Below are 25,238 nucleotides of genomic sequence, written 5' to 3' on the forward strand. Positions count from 1 at the left end.
GTGAATGAATCATCGCACCTGCAAAGAATTGAGATTTCTTAAATTTAACAGAAAGCATAATGAAGGTTAAGGCGAATCACCACAGGTTAAAATCAAGATTTTATGGTGGCTGGATTGGTCAATTTTGAGATAAAAAAAATATTTTGTTTCTACAAGTAGGCTATTGTAGTTTCATGAAATAAACAAAAAAAACAAAACAACTATAAATAGTTCATTTATACGTTTTTTTTCTACCTGCATCAAGTACACCAAGCACCCAGTACACCCTCTGGCGGCCATATTGGAGGTCCTCAACTCTAGGGCAACAGCTGTGATTGTGACTGTATCTGGTCAGCTAACCATCACTGTCTTGTTGTCAACACATCTGATTAGCACACTAGCTAACGTATCTAGTAGCAGCTAGCGTTAGCATGTTCACATTAACATCAGTGTGTTTGCTGGCTAGTTAGCTAGCTAACAGTTTGTTCAGGTTAACTGAGCTGACTCTTCTCAAGCTACAACTCTTCATGTTTTGGAGTAGAGACTAGGGCTAAAGACAAGACAGTTTACTGTGTCACAGTAACCTACATTTGGAAACAAATCTACCTTATCACACTATTCACTTTTACTGAGAACGTTACTGAATGGATCTACAGCCACACCACAACAAGCTGACTCTGCTCGCTCTCTGTTTCTAGCTGGTTGTTATTGTATTTAATTATTTGCTTACAGCCAATTCTCCCATGGACCTCGATGATGTCTGGGAGATTTGTGACACCCCTCTACAGTCTGTATACTATGACTCTGACCCCCTCTACTCCCTGCCCCCTTCAGGTGTCCTATGTAAAAGCCATCGATATCTGGATGGCCGTTTGCCTGCTGTTTGTGTTCTCGGCCCTGCTGGAGTACGCCGCCGTCAACTTCATCGCCCGCCAACACAAGGAGCTGCTGCGCTTCAGGAGGAGGCGACGACACATGAAGGTGAATACAATCTGTAATATAATCTAACATTTTATAGATTTTGTGTTAGTATTCTCTTTTCTCTGCTTTTTTTTTACCTTCACACCAGTTTCGCCTCTTGGTCTCTCTACAAAAGAGATATCAGCTTGAATTGAAGAGTTTTATTCCAAAATGAGATATTCAGCATGTGAGAAAGGTGACACTGCCTCACAAAATGTCTGATAACACAAAATGAAATCAAATTATGGTGCTTTTTAAAGGATAATACATGGCTCAAGGCCTCATTTGACAAATTATAATACATTCAGTGGTGGAAAGTAACTAAGTACATTTACTCAAGCACTGTACTTAAGTACAATTTTGAGGTACTTGTACTTTACTTGAGTATTTCCATTTGATGCTACTTTGTACTTATACTCCACTACATTTTAGAGGGAAATATTGTACTTTTTACTCCATTACATTTATTTCACAGCTATAGTTACTAGTTACTTTTCAGATCAATATTTTATATTTAAGACATTTGATCATCTTTATAAAATAACTATAAAATAGCATTGTTATAGATTAGACTACCCAAAAGTATAGCTAAATTGTTAAGATTAGCTTCACGTTGACAACTTTAAAATGCTGCTTACATGTACATGTATGTCAATAAATCAGTATTAATATTCCAATAATGTATGAAAAATATAACTCTCTAAATGGGGACAGTTTGCATAATGAGTACGTTTACTTTGATACTCTAAGTACATTTTGCTGCCAATACTTATGTACTTTTACTTCAGTAAGACTTTGAATGCAGGACTTTTACTTGTAATGGAGTATCTTTACATTGTTGTATTGCTACTTTTACTGAAGTAAAATATCTCAGTACTTCTTCCACCACTGAACACATTTACAGACCAGACTCTCTACATTTTAGAGATATTTAACTGATGAATTTCAAGTAAATATCTGTTTTCTCACAGCATTTTGGAATCAAACTCTTTAATTCTTCTGGTCCCTCGGTCTTTCCATATCGGCCTTTTACATTCTCTCCTCCAGCTGTTTAAAAATGCATTCGGGGGGGAAGGATACAAAAGGCCTGTTTTTGTGGAGTAGGTATGGAAAGAGGACCTTTGGGATAAAAGGATCAAGGCGTTGCTGTTATCGAACCAGACAGGCTCTGTTTTCCAGTGGTCAAACACAGGCGCTCCTCGATTTGTTCCGTCTGACATTTGAGATTCCACACACGAGCCTCGACTCATATTGTGGTGTTCGACCGGCCAGGCAGAAGAGAGGGAGACAAATGGTTTAAATCACAAATGTTTTTACTACTACTGCTGTGGAGTCCTCTGCAGCCGGGCCACCTTAACGCTTTTAACAGAATAAAACATATTAGGGTGGTTGTTGTTGTTCAGGGGGGGAGGAGGAGGAGAAGGTTGAGAGCAGACGATACCGGCGTTGTAAACACCCCGATGCAGTTTTGATGAAATCCCGTCTCCTCCAGCCTTTCGGACCCTCTGAAAAATTTACTCTCGGTGTTTTGATATTAGCTTTGTGTGGTGCTCATCACCCGACACAGGCGCACAACACAGCACATGAATGTTTCATGGGGTCGGAGTATCGAGCATGATTAAAGGCACAGCCGCAGAACAAACAGGCACACGAGACACGGCTCATAATGGATTCACGGTGTTGAGAGAAAAAAAAAAGAAGAAAATAAATAAAAAAAAGAAAGAAAACTTCTCCCTCGGTTCCGAAACTTTTGTTTGCGGGAATGCATCATTTACAAGATACAGCCGATGCGAGTGCTAGAACCTTTTTTTTTTTGTGTGTGTGTGTTTGGGAAAGTGTCTCTCTGTGTGTGTGTGTGTGTGTTTATGTGTGGATGGATTTATGTATATATGAATGTGTGCATGCGTGTGTGTATGTGTGTGTGTGTGTAGAGGGGTAAAATGCATTATAAATCAGGCTGTTGTTTTGGCCCTTAGATTGAAAACTGCAGTGTAACATGATAATAACATTTCTTATTTTTGACATTGCAATGAAGTCTAAAACAATTACCATGTGAAATCCAGTGTGCATAGTTTTGACTGTCTCAAAACGAAAAAAAAAACAAAACATTACTTTTGATAAAATGAAGATGAATTGTCAGCCTATAATAATAATAATATGTCTGTTTAATTTCTCACAACTGCGTCGGATATTTTCTGGTAAAAACAAATGCGTTTGCGTCTGTGAATGTGCATTTGTGTTTGTATTTATGTACATATGTATGTGTGCATCTGTGTGTGTAAATCCTATGATAAATATGGAACGTGCGTATAATCACTCCTCAAAATGATGCAGGGAAAGATGCCTGATCCACATCAAATCAGCCCATAGAAAACAAATGAAGATTCCTGCGCACAAAATTCACCTCAAGGTCTTTTATTTCTTGTCGGCGTTCCGGTAGGAGCCTCTTATCAAGACATTTATATGCCTGTCTTGAAACGTCGACAAAAAATAAAAGACACTGCAGAGATTAATTTTGCGTGCGGGAATCTTCATTTATATGTGTGTGCGTGCCTGTGTGTGTGTGTGTGTGTGTGTGTTTAGAGCGGTGCCATGCATTATAAATCAGGCTGAAACCTGTTATTTTGCTCCCCTAGATTGAAAACAGCGGTGTTTCAACACGGTAATCACATCAACGCCCTTCGTCTCTCTTAGTTTTGACGTGGCAGTGAAGTCTAAAACAAATACCACAAAACCTGTGTGCATACTGCGCCTAAAAAAAACATTACTTTTCATAAAATGAAGATGAAGCGAGGGCCTCAGAATATGTCTCTCATTTAATTCCTCACAAGCGTGTTGGATATATTTAGTGAAAAGGAGGAAGCGTGCTGTCAGATTTTCCCTGGAGGATTGTTGAAGGCATCAGAGTTTTCTTTTCTTTTTTTTTTTTTTCTTCCTCTACTTTCTTCCGCTGCTTCTGTCTTTTAAGCATTTAATCAATCAATTTTATCTGTCCAGTTGAATTCATCAATCCCAGGCCTCGGTATTGAATAAGTAGTAAAGCTGTCAGCCCTGCAGGGAATATTGAAGTGCTGGTTGATTGTGGCGGAGGCATTGGTAAAAGCTGGTGGTGTGTGTGTGTGTGTTTTCATGTGTGTGTGTGTGTGTGTGTGTGTGTTTGTGTGCGTGTGTGTGGGCAAGAAAAAAAAAGCAAACACCCACAAGAAAGCCAACTATGAGCCTGCAGTAAACAATCCATAACCCCCTGGATTTGTGTGTGTGTATGTGTGTGTGTGTGTGTGTATGTGTGTGTGTGAGGAGAGAGAGGTTGTGCCTATACTCCGGTGTTCACGCATGAATGGATTCATGGGTGCCGTGAGTTTGGGTGTCGCAGGGCATGTGTTCGTGCCTGCCATGACGGAGGCTGCCTGATTGGGTTTGACAGGTTTTTGTGTGTGTGTGGGTGTGTGTGTGTGTCTGTGTGTGGGTGTGTTCGTGTATTTCCATACTTGTGAGGGCCATTGTCCTCACAAGGATAGAACGATGAGGAAAATCCTGTACAGTGGGGACATCCAAACTAGGTGACATCCTATTTTAGGGTTAGGATTTGGGTGTAGGGTTAAGATTAGGATTAGGTTTGGGTTAGGCAAATACAAAAAGACTCCTAATATTTTGCTTACTTTATTCTACATTAAAAAATACAACGTTTCGAGGCCTCATGGGCTCTTCGTCAGGTAGGTTTCGCAATAAATCAAAAGACAGGTTCAGGTGTTCCTCATTTACAGAATGGATATAGGTCCCACCCATAGGTGTGATCATGGAAAAACCAATGAAATCTCTGCAAAGTAAGAAAAAAATAGAAAAAATATATATATATATATAACCCAGAAATCCTGATTAATCCTGATTCATCGTTATAAAAAAACGCAATTAATTTATATTTAAGTATAGTTCACCTAAGTAGGTAACATACTATACAAATAAAAAAGCATTCACAGTATAAAGATGGGCCTATTTATTTATATACATGTGGCTCATTAGTTCTATAATGGAAAGTTCTAAGGGCTACTACAACCTCATGATTCACTGGCCATAAACAGCTGAATATGAGTCATCAGTCCGGACTTCAATTTGTTCCGCTAGGCTTTCCAAGCATGAGGAACCTGCGTCCGTCTCCTTCTACCCATAATCCCTTGCGTTTTGTGGTGGTTCCCTGTAGTAGGAGGACTGAGACTCATTTGCTCTCGCCTGGACAAACCCACTGAACTAAAGGAACGCTGTACAGTCTGTACAGTCTGTAAGTGAAAACACATCAGCCCCAGTCACTGAAAGGATGGTAGGGAGTGGGGGGTAGAGGGGGTTAGAGGGGTTAGAGGGGTTGGAGGGGTTGGGGGGGTTGGGGGGTAAAAAGCTCCAAAAAATATAAATCCTAAATCCCATTGTTATAATCCCCAATCCCCTGAGCTGTGTGATGGTAGCAGTCTGTAATAGGTGAAGGCTAGAGATCAGCCTGCCACTGCACTTCAGGTGGATCAGAGTCCGAGCCGGCCGCCTCGCTCGCTCTCTCCACACACCGCTCTCTCTCTGTGTCTCTCTACACACCGCTCTCTCTCTGTGTCTCTCCACACACCACTCTCTCTCTCTGTGTCTCTACATCGCTCTCTCTCTCTTTCTGTGTCTATCTACACCTCTCTCTCTCTGTCTCTCCACACCACTCTCTCTGTGTCTCTCCATACACCACTCTCTCTGTGTCTCTCCACACACCGCTCTCTCTCTGTCTCTCTACACCGCTCTCACTCTGTCTCTACATCACTCTCTCTTTCTATCTACACCTCTCTCTCTGTCTCTCCACACACCGCTCTCTCTCTCTGTGTATCTCTACACTGCTCTCTCTCTGTCTCTCTACACCGCTCTCTCTGTCTCTCCACACACCGCTCTCTCTCTCTACACTGCTCTCTCTCTCTGTCTCTCTACACCGCTCTCTCTCTGTCTCTCCACACACCGCTCTCTCTCTCTCTACACTGCTCTCTCTCTCTGTGTCTCTCCACACCGCTCTCTCTTTCTCTCGACCCTCGCTCGCTCCTCACACCACTTTCTCTATCTGTGTCTCTCAACCATCGCTCTTTCCACACTCCACTCTCTCTCTGTGTCTCTCGACCCTCGCTCTCTCCACACACACCTCTCTCTCTCTGTATGTCTCTCTACCCTGGCTCTCTCCACACACCACTCTCTCTCTCTGTGTCTCTCACCCCTCGCTCACTAGAGGATCCCACATCCCATGCAGCGCTGGCTCGGGATTGACCCAAATCTGCGATGTCGAATCTTTTACATAATTTTTTTTTTTTTGTTATCAGGGAGTTTATTTCTGCTCATATCATGGAAGCGGGAGGTGAATTTAGGTCGTCAGTCTGTTACATCATATGATTTTTTTATTTTGGTTAATGGAGGAGATTGTTCTGCTCAGTTTAGATCAAAATCTCGCCAGACTTTAATTCATAGCATTTAGTTCGTTATCAATGAGTTTTTTCTGCTCGTTTCACAAGATGAGGAGGTGAATTCAGGTTTACTGCACAGTCTCATTATCTCACATAATCTGATTTTTGTTAACAGGAGATTTTTCTGCTCATGCCGTGTAGCAGGAGATGAATTTGGGTCAATGTCTGGTCAGTCTTTTACTTCATATCATTTTTTTTATTGGGTTATCAGGGAGTTTTTTTTTTAGCTGAGGGGTGAAGTCAGGTTGATGTGCAGTCAATCTTTTATTTCATGTAATTTTCATCTAATTTATTTTAATGGGGAGGGGTTTTTTTCCTGCTCATTTCCTGTGGCAGGAGGTGAATTTAAATGGCCCATCGCCTATTTCACATAATTTTCATGTCATTTATTGACGTTTTTATCTGCTTATTTCATATGACTGGAGGGGGGGGTCGATGTAGATGAACATACAGCCAATCATTTACATTGAATAATTATTTTCATTAGGGATTTTCTGCCCATCACATGTAGCGGAAGGTGAATTTTGGTTATTATATGGTGAACCAGTTGCTCTCTGCCTGGGGCTGCCTATAAAACATATCCAGTCATGACACTGTGGGGCAATATGGATCCACCAATTGACCAAATGTTATTAAATGTTATTAAAAGTGGAAATATCACCTTCGATTAGAGGAAAGTTTAATGACTCAGCAGCAGAGAATAAGATACAGATAAAGAATAAGACAAATATTGAGTAGTGAGCACAAAAATCACCACAAAAAGATTACAACAACCAATGTATAGAAAATAATACAGCGGATGAATAAAGGATAGAGATACAGTGTCTTCATCAACAAATTTAAAGAATGAATCATATGTGCAAGTCGCATCACTAGCTAATCACATGAGTTATTCACCTGCAGGAGGCTTAAATCAACAACCATGCAGTTTGTTTTTATCCAAATGTTTCAAACAGGAGGCTGAGATCCAAGGTACAAAAATCTGTTAAAAGATTTGTATCCTTTGTTATATTTGGGTGGTCATAAATTTAAAAACTGCTCCCAGAAATTCAGATTCCCAGATTCTCCCAGATTCAAATTCAGTCTCAGCAGTCTCAGGTCTTACATTGTTTCAGGCACAATGCAAAACAAATGAATACCATGCATTATTACAAGTAGAGCACCCTCAATAAGATCATCAGCATTAATCCCCACTGCTCTGCTATGAAATAAACCCAGTGATGGAGAGAGAGAGAGGGAGAGAGAGAGAGAGAGCTGCAGTCCTCGGGCGTCACCCATTCTTAATTAACCTCTCTGGCCGGTCCTTCTAATGTGAGTCTAATGTGATCCACAGCGCGGCGCGGCCTGAGAGGGCTATCAGTCAGGCTTCAGCCCGCCGCGGAGGAAACTGTCACAACCGAGCGCCGACCAATAAAACACCACCGACCGACCGCAGTCCGCTCGCCACGCATCCCGCTCAAAGAGAAGGGGAGAGGAGGGAGGAGAGGAGGGAGGAAAGGAAGGAGGAAAGGAAGGAGGAAAGAGAGGACGTACCAAACTGCTTTCGTTTGTAAACACACTGCAAAAACTGACAAATTGCATCTTGTATCTAGATTTATCAAGCTTATGTTTTTTAGTGAAATCATCTTACTGCACTGGCAGATAATTTTACCGGTTTCAACAAATTTTACTTTTTTTTCAGGACGATGTAACTGAAATTGTCTTGTTTCAAGATTTCAGAAGTCATATTGGCATGTATCAAGTGAAATTTATTGAAACCAGCAAGATTATCTGCCAGTGCAGTGAGATAATTTGACTAAAAATATCATAAAATAAACTCGGTAAGTCTGGAAACACGATAAAGTCACTGGACAGCTTGTCATTTTTTGCAGTGCAGTATGGGATGGCCGGTGTTGAAACCTTGAGAATGCAACAGAACGTGTTTTATTCGTGTTCAAATGGAACTCGTTCCCCAGTGGAATTACAATAGAAACAGTACGGCAAGTCTCACCGGGTTTTTTACCGGAAAACCTGATGCTCCATCACACTGCTGAAGATGTGAAAATTGCGTCAGAAACGTGTTCGATTACAGCAGTGACACCCAGAGACAGTGACGCCCCTCAAGGGGATTATATGGCTTTTATGCAACAGTTACCAATACATATTCAAACCGTAATTTATTTCTTGAAAAATCATTAAGGGCGGCTTTCATTTACAATGATGAGATTACAGTGATTAAAAAAACAACAAAATAAGACAAAACAAACAGAAAAAGGGGTATAAATAAACAGGCAAGCATACGGATAAAGGAAGGTTTGTGATCATGTTTCTATCATGTTCAAAGGTTACAAGAGTATCGATTTTTAGTATTGATTTTTTTATTGATTCATATGTGCCATTCTTCAAAGAAGTGAGTAGAAACCAGTGAAAACAATAAAGACCGCTAACTAGCTTTCTGTTTACCACATGAGTTGGCATTAGTAAACAATGCAGCACAGCTAGTCGTATTTTATGGGAATTATCAGCAAGGTTGGAACGTGTTATCGACCAGTTCTGTATGATAACTGTGTTGGGAGTGTGTTGGACTAGAGCCGTAACACCCAGGAGGAGCTGTGTTTGCTGTGATTATGGGTAAACCGGTGATGTATAGGTACGAGGTGCAGCTGAGCCCCGAAGTCTCTATAATCCCAATAAAGAAAATCCCAAAGGGGATTATGGCTTTTACACAGCGGTTACAAAGCATGTGTACTCTCTGAAAAGTTTTCTTTGAAGTCGTATAAGAACTAAAAACAGGAAAGAAAACGAGAAAGATCGCTAAGCGGAAGAATTGCCGTAGCGAGCAATAATCAAGCTTTACGGGAAATGTCAGCACAGTTGGCAAGCGTCTTTGACCAATCAGATTGCTTGGCTTGGAATTACCCGATGTGTAATTCAGAATTAAAGCTGTTGTGCTGCTGTTCTTCCGTCCCTGTGTTGGCTTGTATACAATCTGTATGCTGTAGTTCTGCTTGTCTTTGGCCGGCTGTGTGGAAGTGAAGCTGTCGTTGCAGTGCAGGTAGCTGCAGCAGCAGCAGCAGTCCCAGTTGTGCTGATTTCTGTGGTTTCCACCCTGACGCTTTATTGATTCGTTAGTGACACTGATCGTCCAGAGAGAGAGAGAGAGAGAGAGGGAGAGAAAGAGGAAGAAAGAGAGAAAGAGGGAGCGATCTGACTGAGGCTACCTGCTTCAGAAGCCTGTCTAATTAGAAAGACAGAGCGAGAGAGCGTCAGACAGACGGATACTGCAGCTCGGCTCACAGTTCCTCTGTGAGCTGAGGCGGCTGCAGAGTGACATCCCCCCCTGCTGGGCCAGCGGGGGAACTGCACAGGGATCAGATCAATAGCACCACTCATCCTTGAAGGATAGGCCCGCCTGGCAGGAGCTCGCCGGTTTAACACAGACGAGCTCTCGGGACTGAAAGACAGAGAGAGAGAGAGAGAGAGAGAGAGGCCACTTTAGAAATCAAAGGGAAGTCGAACATTACTGCCTTTTGTTTCTATTTCAAACGGGACCGGCCGAGTCGTCAATACGCTTTCTGAAGTTTAGAGCGTAGAATACAAATCCGTATCTTCAGACAAAGGAAGGATTTCATTAAAGAAAATTAATTATTTGTGAAGATTTACTCGTGTGGGAATCCAAACAAGAGCGCAATCGCTCCCGTCGAATGCATCAAAAATAACTGGCCTACATTACGTCTCCCAGATACCATCCAGTATATAAAAAAAAAACACATTAACCCGTGTTTCATTTGGCCCGGAGGCACAAAACTACTAAAGCCTGATGACTGTCCTCTCCTCCTCCTCCTCCTCCTCCTCCACCTCAGCAGCATCAGGGAGGAAATAGCCGAGAGCGACCAGAGCGCTTTAAGATGATGTTCTCCCTGCAGCTGGCTCTGTTTTTGGGCCGCTCGGCCTTCTGGGAACAGAGATGTATGTACGGGGGAAGTGGCCGGAGAGATGTGAACCCCCCCCCCCCCCCCCCCCGCCGTTTAACGATGACAGCGCCTTATTAGGGAATCCGAGGTCCTGATTGATCGACTATAATCAGCTCGTTAGCCGTGATTAGGCGTTGGGGGGGGGGGGGGGGGCTCTAAACGCCTTGATCTCTGAGGCTGTTCAGCAGCTTTGTGAACAAAAGGCAGATAAGAGAGTCGGGGGATTAAGAGGCCTAAAGAACTGAACTGAACTGAACTGAATGTTGGGACTGGCAGGTTGGCGGTGAAGTGGCCTGCAGCAGACTCAGTTTCCTGCTTAGAAAACAAAACACCAAACTGACAGAGTGGAAGCCTTTGTAGAAGTACTGCTTTATGTATTTATCCTGCATCTATCAGTACTGCACACAGTTCTTTCTGGAATATAACACAGTAAAACCGAAGTAGAATATCACTGTTTTTGTGTGAACACCTTGTTAACTTTAGGGATGGAGAGTCGACTCCAAAAAGAGTCGATTCTCGATTCCATCAAGACGAGACTGAGAATCGATTCTACTAATAAACGGAATTGGAGTCGACTCCTGGCTCTGGAATCATTGAAACTTTCATTTAAATTAATTTGTAATTAATTAATTCTGATTTAGGCCTATCTATACTAATCTGTGTTCGACTACCTTGGTCTGATCCATTTCACAACAAGTGGGGAGGGGAGAGGGAGAAATTCAAAGTTCATTGGTGGAATGCCAACTGGTGTAAAAAAAAAAAATGTATGTTGATTTTAATTTGGAATCTGAATTAATTTTGAATCGATTCCATCAATTCCATTACAAGGACTGGAAGTTTTTCGACTTCTTGGGCTTATGTTTGAAACCCTTTCAAAACACACTGGATACACTCAAAAATGAATGTTAGTCAAGCTGAAAACAAGTTTTTCTTGTTTTCTTCTTTCAAAGTTAATATTTTGGACAGAACATAAAACTGTAGTTCCTCTCTACCGGCTACCAGTAGTGGAAAGTAACTAAGTACATTTACTCAAGTACTGTAGGGAAGTACAATTTTGAGATACTTGTACTTTACTTGAGTATTTCCATTTGATGCTACTTTATACTTCCACTCCACTACATTTCAGAGGGAAATATTGTACTTTCTACTCCACTACATTTATTTGACAGCTTTAGTTACTTTTCAGATGAAGATTTAACACAATGGATAATATAACAAGCTTTTAAAATACAACACATTGTTAAAGATGAAACCAGTGATTTCCAACCTTTTTGGCTTTTGACGTCTTACAAAAAGCAGTGTGTAGTTGGGGTCACATTTCAGATGTCTATGAGTTGTTAACAGCTCCACCAAATAGTGATTTTTCCCTCTAAACCTCACATGGTTTCATTTCAATAAATGTTCAAATGATCCAATATTTCAGCAAAAATCAAAGATTAGAGAAAAAGTCTGAAAACAGATTTGTGTATCAGAACTTTGTTTTTTCTTCTTTCCTCTCCCATTAATCATCTCACGACCCCTCAGATTTATCTGGTGACCCTTTGGAGGGGCCCGACCCCTAGATTGGGAACCACTGGACTAAACTAGCTAACTGTATATAAAGTAGTTCAAACTAGCTCCACCTCCAGCAGCTACAACAGTAACATGCTGCTTACACACCGATGTTTCAGTATTAATAATCTAATGATGTCATATATAATAAAATATCAGTCAGAGGGACCAAACCACTACTTTTACTTTAATACTTTAACTACATTTTGCTGCTAATACTTATGTACTTTTACTTAAGTAGGATTTTTCATGCAGGACTTTTACTTGTAATGGAGTATTTTTACATTGCTGTATTGGTACTTTTACTGATGTAAAGGATCAGAGTACTTCCTCCACCACTGCCGGCTACCAAACCAATCCTCGTAACTTCCGACTACTAAAAAGAGAGCAAACCCTGATTTTTTTTTCCAACAATTCCTTGTTCCATCCTTTTCCAACTCCTAGATAGAGTGGAAGTGCTGCAGCAGTTCAGCAGGCATGCAGGAAGGAGTGGGACTTCTGAAACACACACAGTCACCAACTAGTCAGAACTGCAATTAATAAATAAAATCCCTAAAAAAATAAAGTGTAGCCGCACACTGAACTCTCATTTCGTGACATTTTAATTAAGGACACCAACGTCTCAGCAAGAAGCTTTCATCAGGATGGATCTTTTTTTTCATAACTCTGATTAAAAATAAAAGACAAGATTAGATAAGATTACTTTTTTTTTTTTTGATCCTCAGTTAAAAAGGCTTAAAAAGGCTTTGAATGAATGTTTTGAATGAAAAGTGCATTACAAATGAAATTCATTATTATTATTACTATTATTATTGAAATGTAAGACCAAACTATTATCTTAAATGATGGTTTGGAGTCTTTTAATAGGTCCTGGGTCTGTTTCTGGAGGCGTCCACAAGGCAAAAGTCTGATATCAAGACTAAATTTAACCCTGTTCTCAGCTGAACTGAACCCTAATTGAAGTTAAATTTAAATGTCAGATTTAACGCACAAACGCTAAAGGTGTCATGGCGGCTCCCGCTGTTATCGGGATCAAGTGTTGGGAGCCGGAAGAGAAGGAGGAGGAGGAGGAGAGGAACACAGCGACAGATCATGTGGATAATCATTCCAGGTCAGCGGCTTGATGAGCGAGAGACATTAACACACCATGCTTAATGCAGGCAGGACTCCAGTGGAAACAAATGGAGGAGAGAGAGAAAAGCAGGGATGGATGGGTGGATGAATGGATCGGTGGGTGGAGGGATAGATGGAGATAAAAATAACAACACGAGATATTTAGCGATAATAGTGAGAGATGTCATTAGGATTAGACTGATATGGGTTTTTGAAGGCCGAAGCTGCTGATATGTCTTCAAATTTGACTATTTTCATGCCAAATATTTAAGTATTCAGTGTTTGCCCCAGAATTTTCTTATTATCAGAATGAAAAAGCCTCTGAAACAGCATCTAGAGCATCATGGGACACTAAAACTCTCCACTGAAACCCAGAAACTAGCCCTGACCCACCACATCTATTCAATGGTAGAGAAACTCTGGGAGACATTACTGCCTTTAAATGACAAGTTAATTTCCAAAACACATTTTGAACAAATTAATAATGAATTAAAATTAATAAAGAAAATGTGCAAAGAAAACAAAATTTCATGTCAGGTTTTACAGACTGTTTTTCCTGTAGCTGTGTTCAGGGAGGAACCTCCATCTTATCAGAGGTGGACGACACTGATTGGAAGATTCAAAATTAATTCAGATTCCAAATGAAAATCAACATAAAAATTGTTGTTTTTTTTACACCAGTTAGCATTCAAACAATGAACTTTGAATTTCTCCCTCTCCCCTCCCCACTTGTGAAATGGATCAGACCAAGGTAGTCGAACACAGATTAGTATAGATGGAGGAATTGAAAATCACAGCAAAATTGAAAATCACAGCAAAATCATCAGTATCGGCCTTCAAAAACTCATATCAGTCGAGCAAAAGAGAAAAATATTTCAAACCGAATCCACTCCAAATCCAAGATCTTGTTTTCAGCCCAACCAGACCGACTCATCGCTGACATATTGATACTGAAACATCCTAAACAGCCTTAAATCACCTTAAACAGGGGGAAAGAGAGAGGAAAGGTGGGAGGGAGGAGGGAGGATGGAGGATGGAGGACGGCTTGAAACGAATCCAAGAGAAAACAAATCAGAAAAGAGGAACATATATTTATTTATATATTTATATATTTTCCTTCCTCACTGTTCAGCCGGAATTGGTTTTGTGGGGGAAACCATAAAGCGCAACGCGAGCCGTGAAATTCCCCCGGACCTCGTCCAGGAGAGACGGATGCGGGCGTTAGTTGGCGTGGACACATGGCAGAGCGTGTTTTATGTAAATGAGGGTCTCTGAAACAAGAATCCAGGGGAGATATCAGCAGAGGAGAGAGGAGAAGAGGAGAGGGGAGGAGAGGAGAGAGCAGAGGAGAGAGGAGAGGAGAGCAGAGGAGAGAGCAGAGGAAAGGAGAGAGCAGAGAGAGGAGAGGAGAGAGCAGAGGAGAGGAGGAGAGAGCAGAGGAAAGGAGAGAGCAGAGGAGAGGAGAGAGGAGAGAGCAGAGGAGAGAGGAGCTGCTGTCTCCTGCTAATCTGATCCATTCATCACATCACAAACACATCAGTCCAGAGAGCAGAGCATGATGGATGAGACAGACAAGAGGTCCACCCTCTCTCTCCCATCTCTTTTTGTCTCTCCATCTCTCTTCTTCCCTATTAATCTCTCCCTCCATCTCTCTTCCTCCCTTTGCATCTCTCTCTTTTTCCCAACCTCTCTTTTTCTTTCTGTCCCCAACTCTCTCTCTTCCATCTCTCTCATCTCTTTCTTTCTGTCCCCAACTCACTCTCTCCCTTTTTTCCAACCTCGCTCTTTTTTCTGTCCCCAACTCTCTCTCTCCATCTCTCTCTTTCTTTCTATCTGTCCCCTAACTCGCTCTCTCTCTCCCTTCCATCTCTCTTTCTTTCTGGCCCATCTCTCTCCCTTCCATCTATTTGTCTCTCTCATCTCTCTTCCTCCCTTTGCATCTCTCTCATCTCTCTTCCTCCCTTTGCATCTCTCTCCCTTTCTCCTAACCCCTTCTCTCCTTTTCTGTCTGTCCCATCTCACTCTCTTCCATCTCTCAATCTCTCATCTCGTTCTTTCTGTCCCCAACTCTCTCTCTTCCATCTATCTCTCAACTCTCTCTTTCTGTCCCCAACTCTCTCTTCCATCTCTTTCTTTCTGTCCCCAACTCTCTCTTCCATCTCATCTTTCTTTCTGTCCCCAACTCTCTCTCTTCCATCTCTGTCTCTCATCTCTTTCTTTCTGTCCCCCTCTCTCTCCATCGTTCACTTTCTGCCTCTTTCTTTCTCCATCACTCTCTCTCTACCTCTGCTGTCGCTCTCTAAATCTTTCTCTCTGCATTTTTCTTTCTTCTTGTTTCCCCCTCTCTCATTTTTCTATCTCCCTATTTCTCCTTCTCCCTTCCCATCTTTATCTCTCTCTCTCCCTTTCTTTCACCCATCTCTTTCTCTCCTTTTTACCTCTCGCTGTCTCTCATAATCTTTCCATCCTTTTCTTTTTGCCTCTTTTCCTCTGTCCCTATCTTTTTCTTTCTCTTTCCTCCTCTACCCATCTTTTTCTATCTATATTTCTTTCTCTCCCATCTCTCTCTCTCTCGGTCTCTTTCTCCCCCTTTTTCTTAACTCATTTTTCTCTCTCCATCTAAATTCTCCTTCTCTTTCTGTCGCTCTATCTTTCTATTTCCCAATTTCCTTCTCCATCTCCTCTGTCTTGTCCAATCCTTCTTTCTATTTTTCATTCTCCCTATCTTTATTTCTTTCTGTCTCTCCTCTTCTTTCCCTCACACCACTTTATTTCAGACTTGCAAATGAAGGAGGAGGGTAGGAGGGTAAAAGGGAGGAGAAGGAGAGTGATGGAGGGAGGGAGGGATGAGGGAAGGAGGAGTGAGGGAAGGAGGATGGAGGAGAGTGATAGAGGGAGGAGGGAGGAGCTGCATCCCCGACGCAAGGCCATAAATTGCTTTGGTCCGACTCAAAGGGCAAAGCTTCACTCCTCTGCAACTATTTATCTCCTCCATCCATCCCTCCCTCCATCCATCCATCCATCCTTCCCTCCCTCCATCCAGTGAGTATAAAAGCCCAGTCCTTGCTGCCTTAATGGGGGGAATTTCTAATTAGGCCTGGATGTAAGGAATCATCCGGGCCGGCAAATCAAAACGATGGAGTGCAGGGTCTCTGCAGGCAGACTGTTTTACTGCTGCCTGGAACTGAGTTTAAGACCAATTTAAAAGAAAAATAAAGAAACAATTCTAGCAAAACCAGCCTCTTTCTGTTTTAATATGACTAATGAATGTCCTGGGCAGTAGAAGAAAAAAGAGAACGGGAAAATAATAAGGATACACAAGAATAAGGAACACAAGTTGTAGGGAGACTGTCCCATTGGTCAATTTAGCTGTTAAGTGATGAGAATATAGACACAAAGACCATCCAACACTTCAGCGTATACTATGTTTAGTGATAGGAGGCTTCATGTTAACACTTTAGCATACACTATGGTGAGTGATAGGAGGCTTCGTGCTAACACTTTAGCATACACTATGGTGAGTGATAGGAGGCTTCGTGCTAACACTTTAGCATACACTATGTTGAGTGATAGGAGGCTTCGTGCTAACACTTTAGCATACACTATGTTGAGTGATAGGAGGCTTCGTGCTAACACTTTAGCATACACTATGGTGAGTGATAGGAGGCTTCATGCTAACACTTTAGCATACACTATGTTGACAAAAACATGTATTCCTGAAGGGACGTGAGGTTTAATTGTGATTAGTGAAGCAGATGTGATGCAGATTGTAACACTGACCTTGTAACAAGTGACATCACCCTCTAACAACTGAATAGAAGACATTTTTATACTTTTCAAGGCCCTAAATATAAATAATTGAAGACTTTTTTAGACTATGTAAGGACCAGCAGATACTCTGGAGTGAATGAATGAAAGACAAGGAAAGAAAGAATGAAACGACTCACATCTCCTCTGTCTCCTCCTACCCCCTCTTCCTCATCATTCCTCCTCCTCCTCCCTCCATCCTCCTCCTTTCTCCTTGCCCCCTCTTCCTCATTGCTCCTCCTCCCTCTCCCCCTCCTCCCTCCCCCCCCTCCTCCTCATGGCTCCTCCTCCTCACGTCCTTCCTCCTCCTCCTTGTCTTCCTCTCCTTCCTTATCGTTCCTCCTCCCTCCATTCTCCTTCTTTCTCCTTCCCTCTTCCTCATCGCTCCTCCTCCCTCCACCCTCCATCCTCCTTGTCTTCCTCCCCCTCCTCATCACTCCTCCTGCTCACGTCCCTCCCTCCTCTTCCTCATCGCTCCTCCTCCTCATGTCCCCCCTCCTTCTCCCTCCGCTTCATCATCGCTCCCTCCTCCTCACGTCCCTCCTACCTCCCCACCCCCCCTTCCTCATCGCTCCTCCTCATCACGTCCCTCCTCCTCCTCCACATTAATCACATGGCAGGCAGAATAAAGCAGAGCATCTGTAATAGTTTAGCAGCGTCAGTGAAGGACGGCCAGAGGTCGGCTAGCATGGCGGCTAATGTGCAGAGGCTGTGTGTGTGTGTGTGTGTGTGGGGTGGGAGGGCGGGGGGGGTATGGAGGGATGAAGTGGCACACACACACACACACAGGCCTGCATGGGAAAGGATGGTGATATACACACTGACATGCAAACACACATACCTGACTCCCATATAGAAGGTTAGTCTCTCTCTCTCTCTCTCTCTCTCACACACACACACACACACACACACACAGGGATGCATACCCGCATGCAGTCATGCCTACGTATGCATATGTGGATGCGTTTCAGAGGTGTGTGTGTGTGTGTGTGTGTGTGTACATGTATTAACAGTAATAGATGGGATGTCGTGGAGACAAGGACAGAACGGGGACATGGGCGCTAAAAATGGATTCCTGCCTGGTGGTCTAACACACACACACACACACACACACACACACAAATGCAGGCACATAAATACAGACATGCAGACACACAAGGCCATGCAGACACACACACACACGCGCGTATACACACTCACACACACACACACGGATACAAATGCATACAGACACAAATGCACACAAATGCAGTATCTACAAACAAGCACATACACACACACACACACACATCAGGGTAAAAAAACACTTTTTTCAGAGGGCATTTTTTGCCTCATTGATCTGATTTTTCGGGGCATTTTGGTCGTTTTCAGGGGGAATTTTATTGAACTGTGAAATTACACATTTGCATTGCATATTGGCAAATAAACACTCAATTTGTACTGCTAAGATTTTACTTCTTTCCCACTGCTGGAAACTGGCAGCAGGCCTTCCAGAAGACTCTGTCCCCAGCTGGTCCATCTTCACAGTAGCTGTTGTATTTTTTGTTGACTCAGTGTTGGTCGGTGTTTTCTGTTTTCTGCCGACATTTTCTCCTGCTTCAGGCTGTGAACTCGCTTGTTTTCTGATCAAAAAAACGATTCATTTTCTCTCCCGAACGCACTGGGAAAAAAATCGCCCGGTCATGGACTCCTACGAATCACCTACGGTGGCCCACGGGGGACAGTAGCTGCACTCACACGTCAATTTTTAACATCGGCCCTAATTACTGGGGGCTTTTTTATCCGTTCATTTTTAATTTCACGGGTATTTTATGAATTCTGAAGGGTGTTTTTGTCCCGAGCCCCTGTTAAATTATGACCCTGACACACACACACACACACACTCATGGCCACGGTCTCTCAGCCCATCTCAGTGTTTGTGTTGGAGTCTCTGAACCAGATAAGGAATTCATTGTGTCTCCTATAATGAAAAGGCAGGGCGGTGCAGATAGGATTTCCAATATCTGAACGTGTTCGGGTTGAAACGCGGCGCACGCCCTAACCTTGACTACAGCGCATGTCAATCAATCTGATCCATATGCCCTCCTCTCCCCCGACGGGACAGATGATAAATGAGCTCGTTGTAGCCGGCGGTGTTTGGCTCCGGTCTGTATCTGTGACCTTTATAAAGGGGAGAAATCAAGTCCTGCTCAGTGGTGATGTAGTGTGATCAGTGTTGGGGCCGTTCACGAGCTGAATGGAGAATCCAGTTCAGTTCCTGGAGTTGGAATTGAAATTGGAACAGAATTAAATTCCATGAAATTCCACTTCTAAAGCCCTATTCACACGGGACTAGTATTACCTGGGGACCTCATGTGATTTAGAAATTACCCCCCCCCCATGTCTGTGTCTTATGCGGCACATTTGCACGGGATAAGCGAAGTCTGTATTTTACTCGAATGTACTGACATTATCCCCCGGATGAGAGGCAGAAAAAAGGCGCGGAGAAAACAAAAAAACGTGAAAAAATAAAAAATAAAAATACGACCCCAAATCACAGAGATGCCGATTCACACGGGACTAATATTATCACATGACCTCTGTGTTTGGCGAAATATGGTAGGTAATTTGCGGTGGAATTTTTACTTTACAAATTACGGACATGGCAGATTCCCACAGGATTAAGATCAAGGATTAAGATCACAGACGACCTCCGCAATTATTACAAATTACTAGAGGTCCCCAGGTAATACTAGTCCGTGCGAATAGGGCTTAAGAGAGTTTGTCTCTACTCATTACAACATTATAAATCAAAACATTATGAATCAAATAAAAGATAGTTCAACAAATCAAAAACATTCAGTTATAATGTATGGATTACATTTCATGTTCTGCGTCAAATACCAGCTGAAAGGTTCCTTTAACATTTTATGATACTCAGTATTGATAATATATAACACTATGTGTAATCTCAGACATGTGGTAAGAAAAAACAAAAAACTTGGAATTTCACAGAATTTCATTGAATTAAATTAAACTTCCTGAAATTCCAGTTCAATTCCAATTCTGTTTCCTGTAGGTTTTTTTTTTATAAATTCAAAATTGATGAGTTAATTCATGAATTGACCCCAAACTCTGCTATGATCAGTGTTGGGCTCACATAATTTATCCTCGTCTACACAGTTTAAGTAATGTTTTACTCAGTACCTCATTTCAAAAGTGATATTCTTTCTTTACTTATTTCTGCCTGGGAGCGCTAATTGGTTCCTCTCCTCCTTCTCTTACTTCTCCGTTCCTCCTCCTCCTCCTCCTCCTCTCTTCTTTCTAAAATCAGATCAGTCAGTTTCTCTCCTGTGAACGATCAGGAAACCAAACCGCGTCTGTGTTTGATGTTCCCATCGTCCTTTTACTGGAGGAAATCAAAGTAGAGGGAAAACTTCTACCAGAAAAATAAACTTTTCTACCTTTTCTCATCTTAAGTTCTAGTTTCAGCTGAAAAGAAGACTAATTATAAAAAAACAAATCTAGGAAGATGGGGGTGGGATGCAGTTTTTGGATAGTTCGTCAAACTGATGTGTTGAGGGAGTAACAAAAGCAACAGCTTAATTGTTTTGATCAGACTGAGATATTACTGGAGCTGAAGTACTAATGCATTACACTACTTATTACAGGGGAAAGTAATAATGTTAGTGAGGATGTATGTGGACTTCTGGCTCCAGCTCAATGATCTTTGATTCCAGGTGGATCAATTCAATCAATGCAATTTATCCAAATGACAATCAGCCACAACTGACCATTGGAAAACTATGCTCTCTGTTGAAGCACCAGCACAGTAAATGTCATGGTTTTGATGTTTATAAGGTGCTGGTGTGATACTGTGAAATGTGATGCAATATTTTTTCCTATATTAGTGAAGAGAAATGAACAAAAATCTACAGTATATATCTGTCTAAATGTCATGACTGATGTTCATTAGATACTAGTGTGAAAAGTGAAGTGACCCTTTTTTTTCCTACATCACAGAAAAGTGATTTATCTTAATATCACTATGTGTATATATATATATCTATACAAATACACATGAATGTTCATTTCTCTTCACCAGTTGTCATAATAGTGATTGATATAGATGGAGAAAGAGAAAATACATGATCGTAGAAAACATGGAACACACTCAACCTGCATAGGAATAAACCTGTTAGGGAAAATACTGGTGTTGTTGAGTTCGTTCTTACTCATTTTATGGTATGGGACAGTATAAACTTTACTTATTGCCCCTTTAAATTACAGATTGAATTAGGCGATAGTTGTATTAGCTCCACGGCCTTTTTGTTTTAAATTTGATATTATCAGTGAAGTGACGAATCATTTAAAGGAATTCAACCCAAATCATTGGCAGTGATGCAGAAGGAACTGGTGTTTAATGTTAAAGTCAAGGTGCAGGGAAGGAAATTATAGAGAGAGAGAAACACCAGTATTTTCCTTTAAGGGAATGTGAAAGTAGTGAAACTTAAATTAGTGGTTTCAGTCACATTCACACTCTCTCTCTCACACACACACTGGAATGTCTCGCACCTTTCATTTTCATTTCAAACTGTCTGGAATATTTGGTTTTCATGTCCAAATCCCTCCATAATTAACTGAACTGAAATTGAATTGACCTCCAACTCTGACACACACACACACTCACTCTCGCACACACACACCTCCAACACCTGCGCATACTCACAACTCCAACACACACACACTTCCAACACTTATGATTACTCACCTCCAACACACACACACACCTCCAACACCTGCACAAGCTCACCTCCAACACACACACTTCCAACACTTATCTCCAACATACACACACCTCATACAAAACAAATCACACACACTCACATCCAACAAATACACCCACACACACACTCAGCATCCTCCGACACCCACACCCACACACCTCCAACACACACCCACACACACACACTCAGCATCCAGCACACGCACACCTCCAACAGTAACGTCTTTTTCTGGTTCCTAACAGCCTGAGTGTTGGCCTGTGTTGCAGGAGGATGAGACGGGCGAGGGCCGCTTCAGCTTCGCCGGCTACGGCATGGGCCCCGCCTGCCTGCAGGCCAAGGACGGCATGGCCATCAAGGGCAACAACAACAACGCCCCGGCCTCGGCCACCCCGCCCGAGAAGAGCGTGGAGGAGATGAAGAAGCTGTTCGTCAGCCGGGCCAAGCGCATCGACACGGTGTCCCGCGTGGCCTTCCCGCTCGTCTTCCTCATTTTTAACATTTTCTACTGGATCACTTACAAGATCATCCGCAGCGAGGACGTCCACAAGCAGTAGTCGAGAGGGGAGGAGGAGGAGGAGGAGGGCGAAACGTACGGAGAGTATGTACACAGGGGGAAAGAGGAAAGAGAGAAGGAAAGGGAGAGAGAAAGAAAGAGAGAGAGAGAGAGAGAGAGAGACGACGTCCATAGGAGATATTCATTGCCCCCTTCTTCCACAACCGACCTGCCCCCTTTTCCTTGTCTTCCTGTCTTCCTCTTCAAGGCTAAGTCGCTTTCTGTGGCAGTCCCCCCCCCGCCCCACCCCTGCCCCCCTCCAGCAGACGTTATTTAAGATATTTATTGATATCCCTTCTTCTTCTTTTCCTCTCCTGCCCCATCCCGCCCCCATTCTGTCTCTTCACACCTCCTGAATAATCCGGACCAGTGCAATAGCAATGCAGTAAAATGCATGATATATGAATGTGGCAATATATTTATGAAAAGATGAAAAATGAAAAAGTAAACACGAAGACTTTTTGCAGGTACGCCCCGACAAACTGTGTGTGGGGAATCGACGGCCGGGAACTGACGGACTGGAAAGAGAGAGGAGACGAAGCCGAGGGTCTTGTAAAGGGTCTTGTGTTTGAATTTTTTTTTTTTTTTTTGTGTGTTACAACTTGAAGACAGATATATATAATTCTATGAAAAATGATGTGGGGAGGGGGGTGGGGACGGGCGAGAAGCATACAGCACTGTAATATACTCATATATCTATCATAAATGGAAAAAATATAAACTTTATTTCGAAAGGCGGGGGGCATCTGGAGACGAGGGGATTTTTCACGGGGGAGAAAAAAAAAAAAAAAGGATCGAAGGCGGATCGGTGCTTCCATTAAATAAAGCGATGCAAGGATCACGCGTCCTATATATCTAGATTTGCTTCAAACGTGTATTGCAAGCACTCGTCGACGCTTTTTCCCCCCCGAAACCTCGGACTGCAGAGACACTATGAGATTTCGCGTGGGTTGATGCTGCTGCTGCTGCTGCCGCTAGCTAGCGCCCACGTGACGGACACGAAAAAAAATAACAAAAAAAAATTAAAAAACCTGGACGAGCGGCGCTGAAGATAAGAAGACGAAATATCTCATTTATACAAGCTGTGGTCAACGTGTTCCTCTACCTGTCCTTAATTTATTTCATATTGCATTTTGTTGTATTTTTGTTTTTGAATTCATGTGCCAAGTAAACATGTTTGCAGCTCCGACCTCTCGACTGGAGGAAGAGGGACGATTTGACGTCAATCGTTGCATCGATTGATCTTCTCACGTGCTTCTTCTGTTGTTGTTGTTTTTTTTTTTTACTAAGATATTGGTTTCTGATCTTGGGTTTCATTGACTTAAAAAAAAAAAAAAGACGGAAGAGTGACTCGATCCTGGATGGAGCATACAGATCCTTGTTGGCTTTCCTTCGTTGTGTTAATTGAGACTGTACCTGAAACATAGATCTGTTTACATCTTATTAGTGCTTCCTTGCTTTGACCCCGCCTTAATGTGACGACCCCACCCCCTACCCCCCCCCCCCCCTCCCCATCCATCCCTCCCCGTCCCCAGCTGAGAGGACATATGTAGTGAATTATACAGATAATAACACCTATTGTACCTTAATTAACTGTAAACCATTCCCATTCGACATCATTCACATGCACTGATGTAGCTCGCGAACTTAGCTTTATCGTTTGTGCAAAAAAAAAAAAAAAAAAGCCACATCGTCACGGAGTGTAATCACATTTTTTTTTTTTTTGCGTGTCAAAGGATTTATATTTCGTCATAACCATGTTGGACAGGATTTGATCATTCAGCAGGTTGGCGGGTTTGATTGGAGAAACAGTTTTGGGGTTTTTTTGCTTTGCGCCAGGCTTCTCTATGCAATGATCAATATATGCAATTATTTTTCCCCTTCCTTTTAGCTCCTCCATTTCAAAAGCATCACTTTGCTGTGGGTCATTTATTTATTTATTTTTTCTGTCTCATACATCCCAATGCTAACTGCTAAAAGGAGTCCCTGATGCTTAATGGTAAATATGGAAAGTATGGAGAAGATACAGCCACACACAGCAGCCAATACACAGATATTGTCCGGTTAAAATCGGCAGCAAGCAGCTCCTGAGCATGAAGTCAGTTCTTCACCTCTGAGCCAGTCATCATCAGAACTGATCGAGAGCAGAGATTCAAGTAGATAGTAGCTTGTAGTAATAGCTTTATCCTCTCTTTCTGCACATGGTCATTTCCTCGTCACGCCTGCGTCGTTTACTCAGCCAAAAGTGCTGCTTTACTTCACCGGAAATTTACATATCGAGGGTTTAAAGCGCAAGGGGCCTAAGTGACATTTTCCAAATTTTACAGCAGAGCAAAAACAAAACTTTAACTGATTACATCTTTTCCATTCAAAGCATGACGTAGGAATAGTTTATACTTATATAATTCATATTCTATAAAAAGCTATTTGACCTTTAAGTACAGTTGTTTCTGATTAAAAATGTGCTGTTTTGACCATCAGATTGAGTTCAATAAGAGCTTTCCAATGATTATAATGCTCATTTTCAGCCAAAATGTCACTGACACCCTTTTCCCACCAAATCCTCAACATATTAAGACTTCAGTACCAGTGTGAATAAACTGCTGGTCGTCATGAGGACGCCATTTAGCTGAAAATCTTCTTCTTCTTCTTGTTAAAATGTTTCAGCCCCGGTCCAACTTGGTTTTGAAAACCAAAACCAAAGAAGTGTTTTTTCTTTGTCGTGTTTGACGTCGCTGCCGTTGCCTTTTCTGGTCTACGACCCTCGGAAGACGCCACACTTTTGTAGGACAGATGCAGATGCAAAGGATGAACAGACATTCAGTCATGTTTTCTCTGTTGCCGAACACGGCGCGTCCATTTTGGTTTTGTCAGAATAATTTGAGATACATGAAGAGATATTTTGATAGGGGACATTTTTCTGCATTGTCCCTCTATTTTACCTTGAGGAGTATTGTTTGGATTTTTAGCAGATTACAGGCCATTTTCATTTGATCAATGTTATAACTTGACATTTTTTGACTTGTATAAGATGGTAGGAGAAAATTTAAGAGTACTTTTCTCCTTGAGGAGTATAATGACA

General features: G+C 42.2%; 1 protein-coding gene across 2 annotated transcripts in view; it reads left to right on the plus strand.

Annotated features, from left to right (window-relative positions):
- Positions 1-22,157, plus strand: part of glra1 (glycine receptor, alpha 1) — a 135,634-nt gene extending 113,477 nt beyond the window's left edge. Inside the window, exons 9-10 of one of the 2 annotated variants that reach the window (XM_071546409.1) lie at positions 814-960; positions 21,870-22,157. In XM_071546409.1, the coding sequence (XP_071402510.1) occupies positions 814-960; positions 21,870-22,157 (435 nt within the window). Of the gene's footprint in view, positions 1-813; positions 961-21,845 lie in introns of both variants that reach the window. The other variant, XM_071546410.1, reaches the window with a different exon arrangement.
- Positions 22,158-25,238: the final 3,081 nt, after the last annotated feature.

Source organism: Centroberyx affinis, unplaced genomic scaffold (assembly GCF_046629955.1).
Source record: "Centroberyx affinis isolate AG114_WGS23_722 - 3 ecotype Tasmania unplaced genomic scaffold, CSIRO-AGI_Caff_v1 ptg005255l_1, whole genome shotgun sequence".
Taxonomy (NCBI): Eukaryota; Metazoa; Chordata; class Actinopteri; order Beryciformes; family Berycidae; genus Centroberyx; species Centroberyx affinis.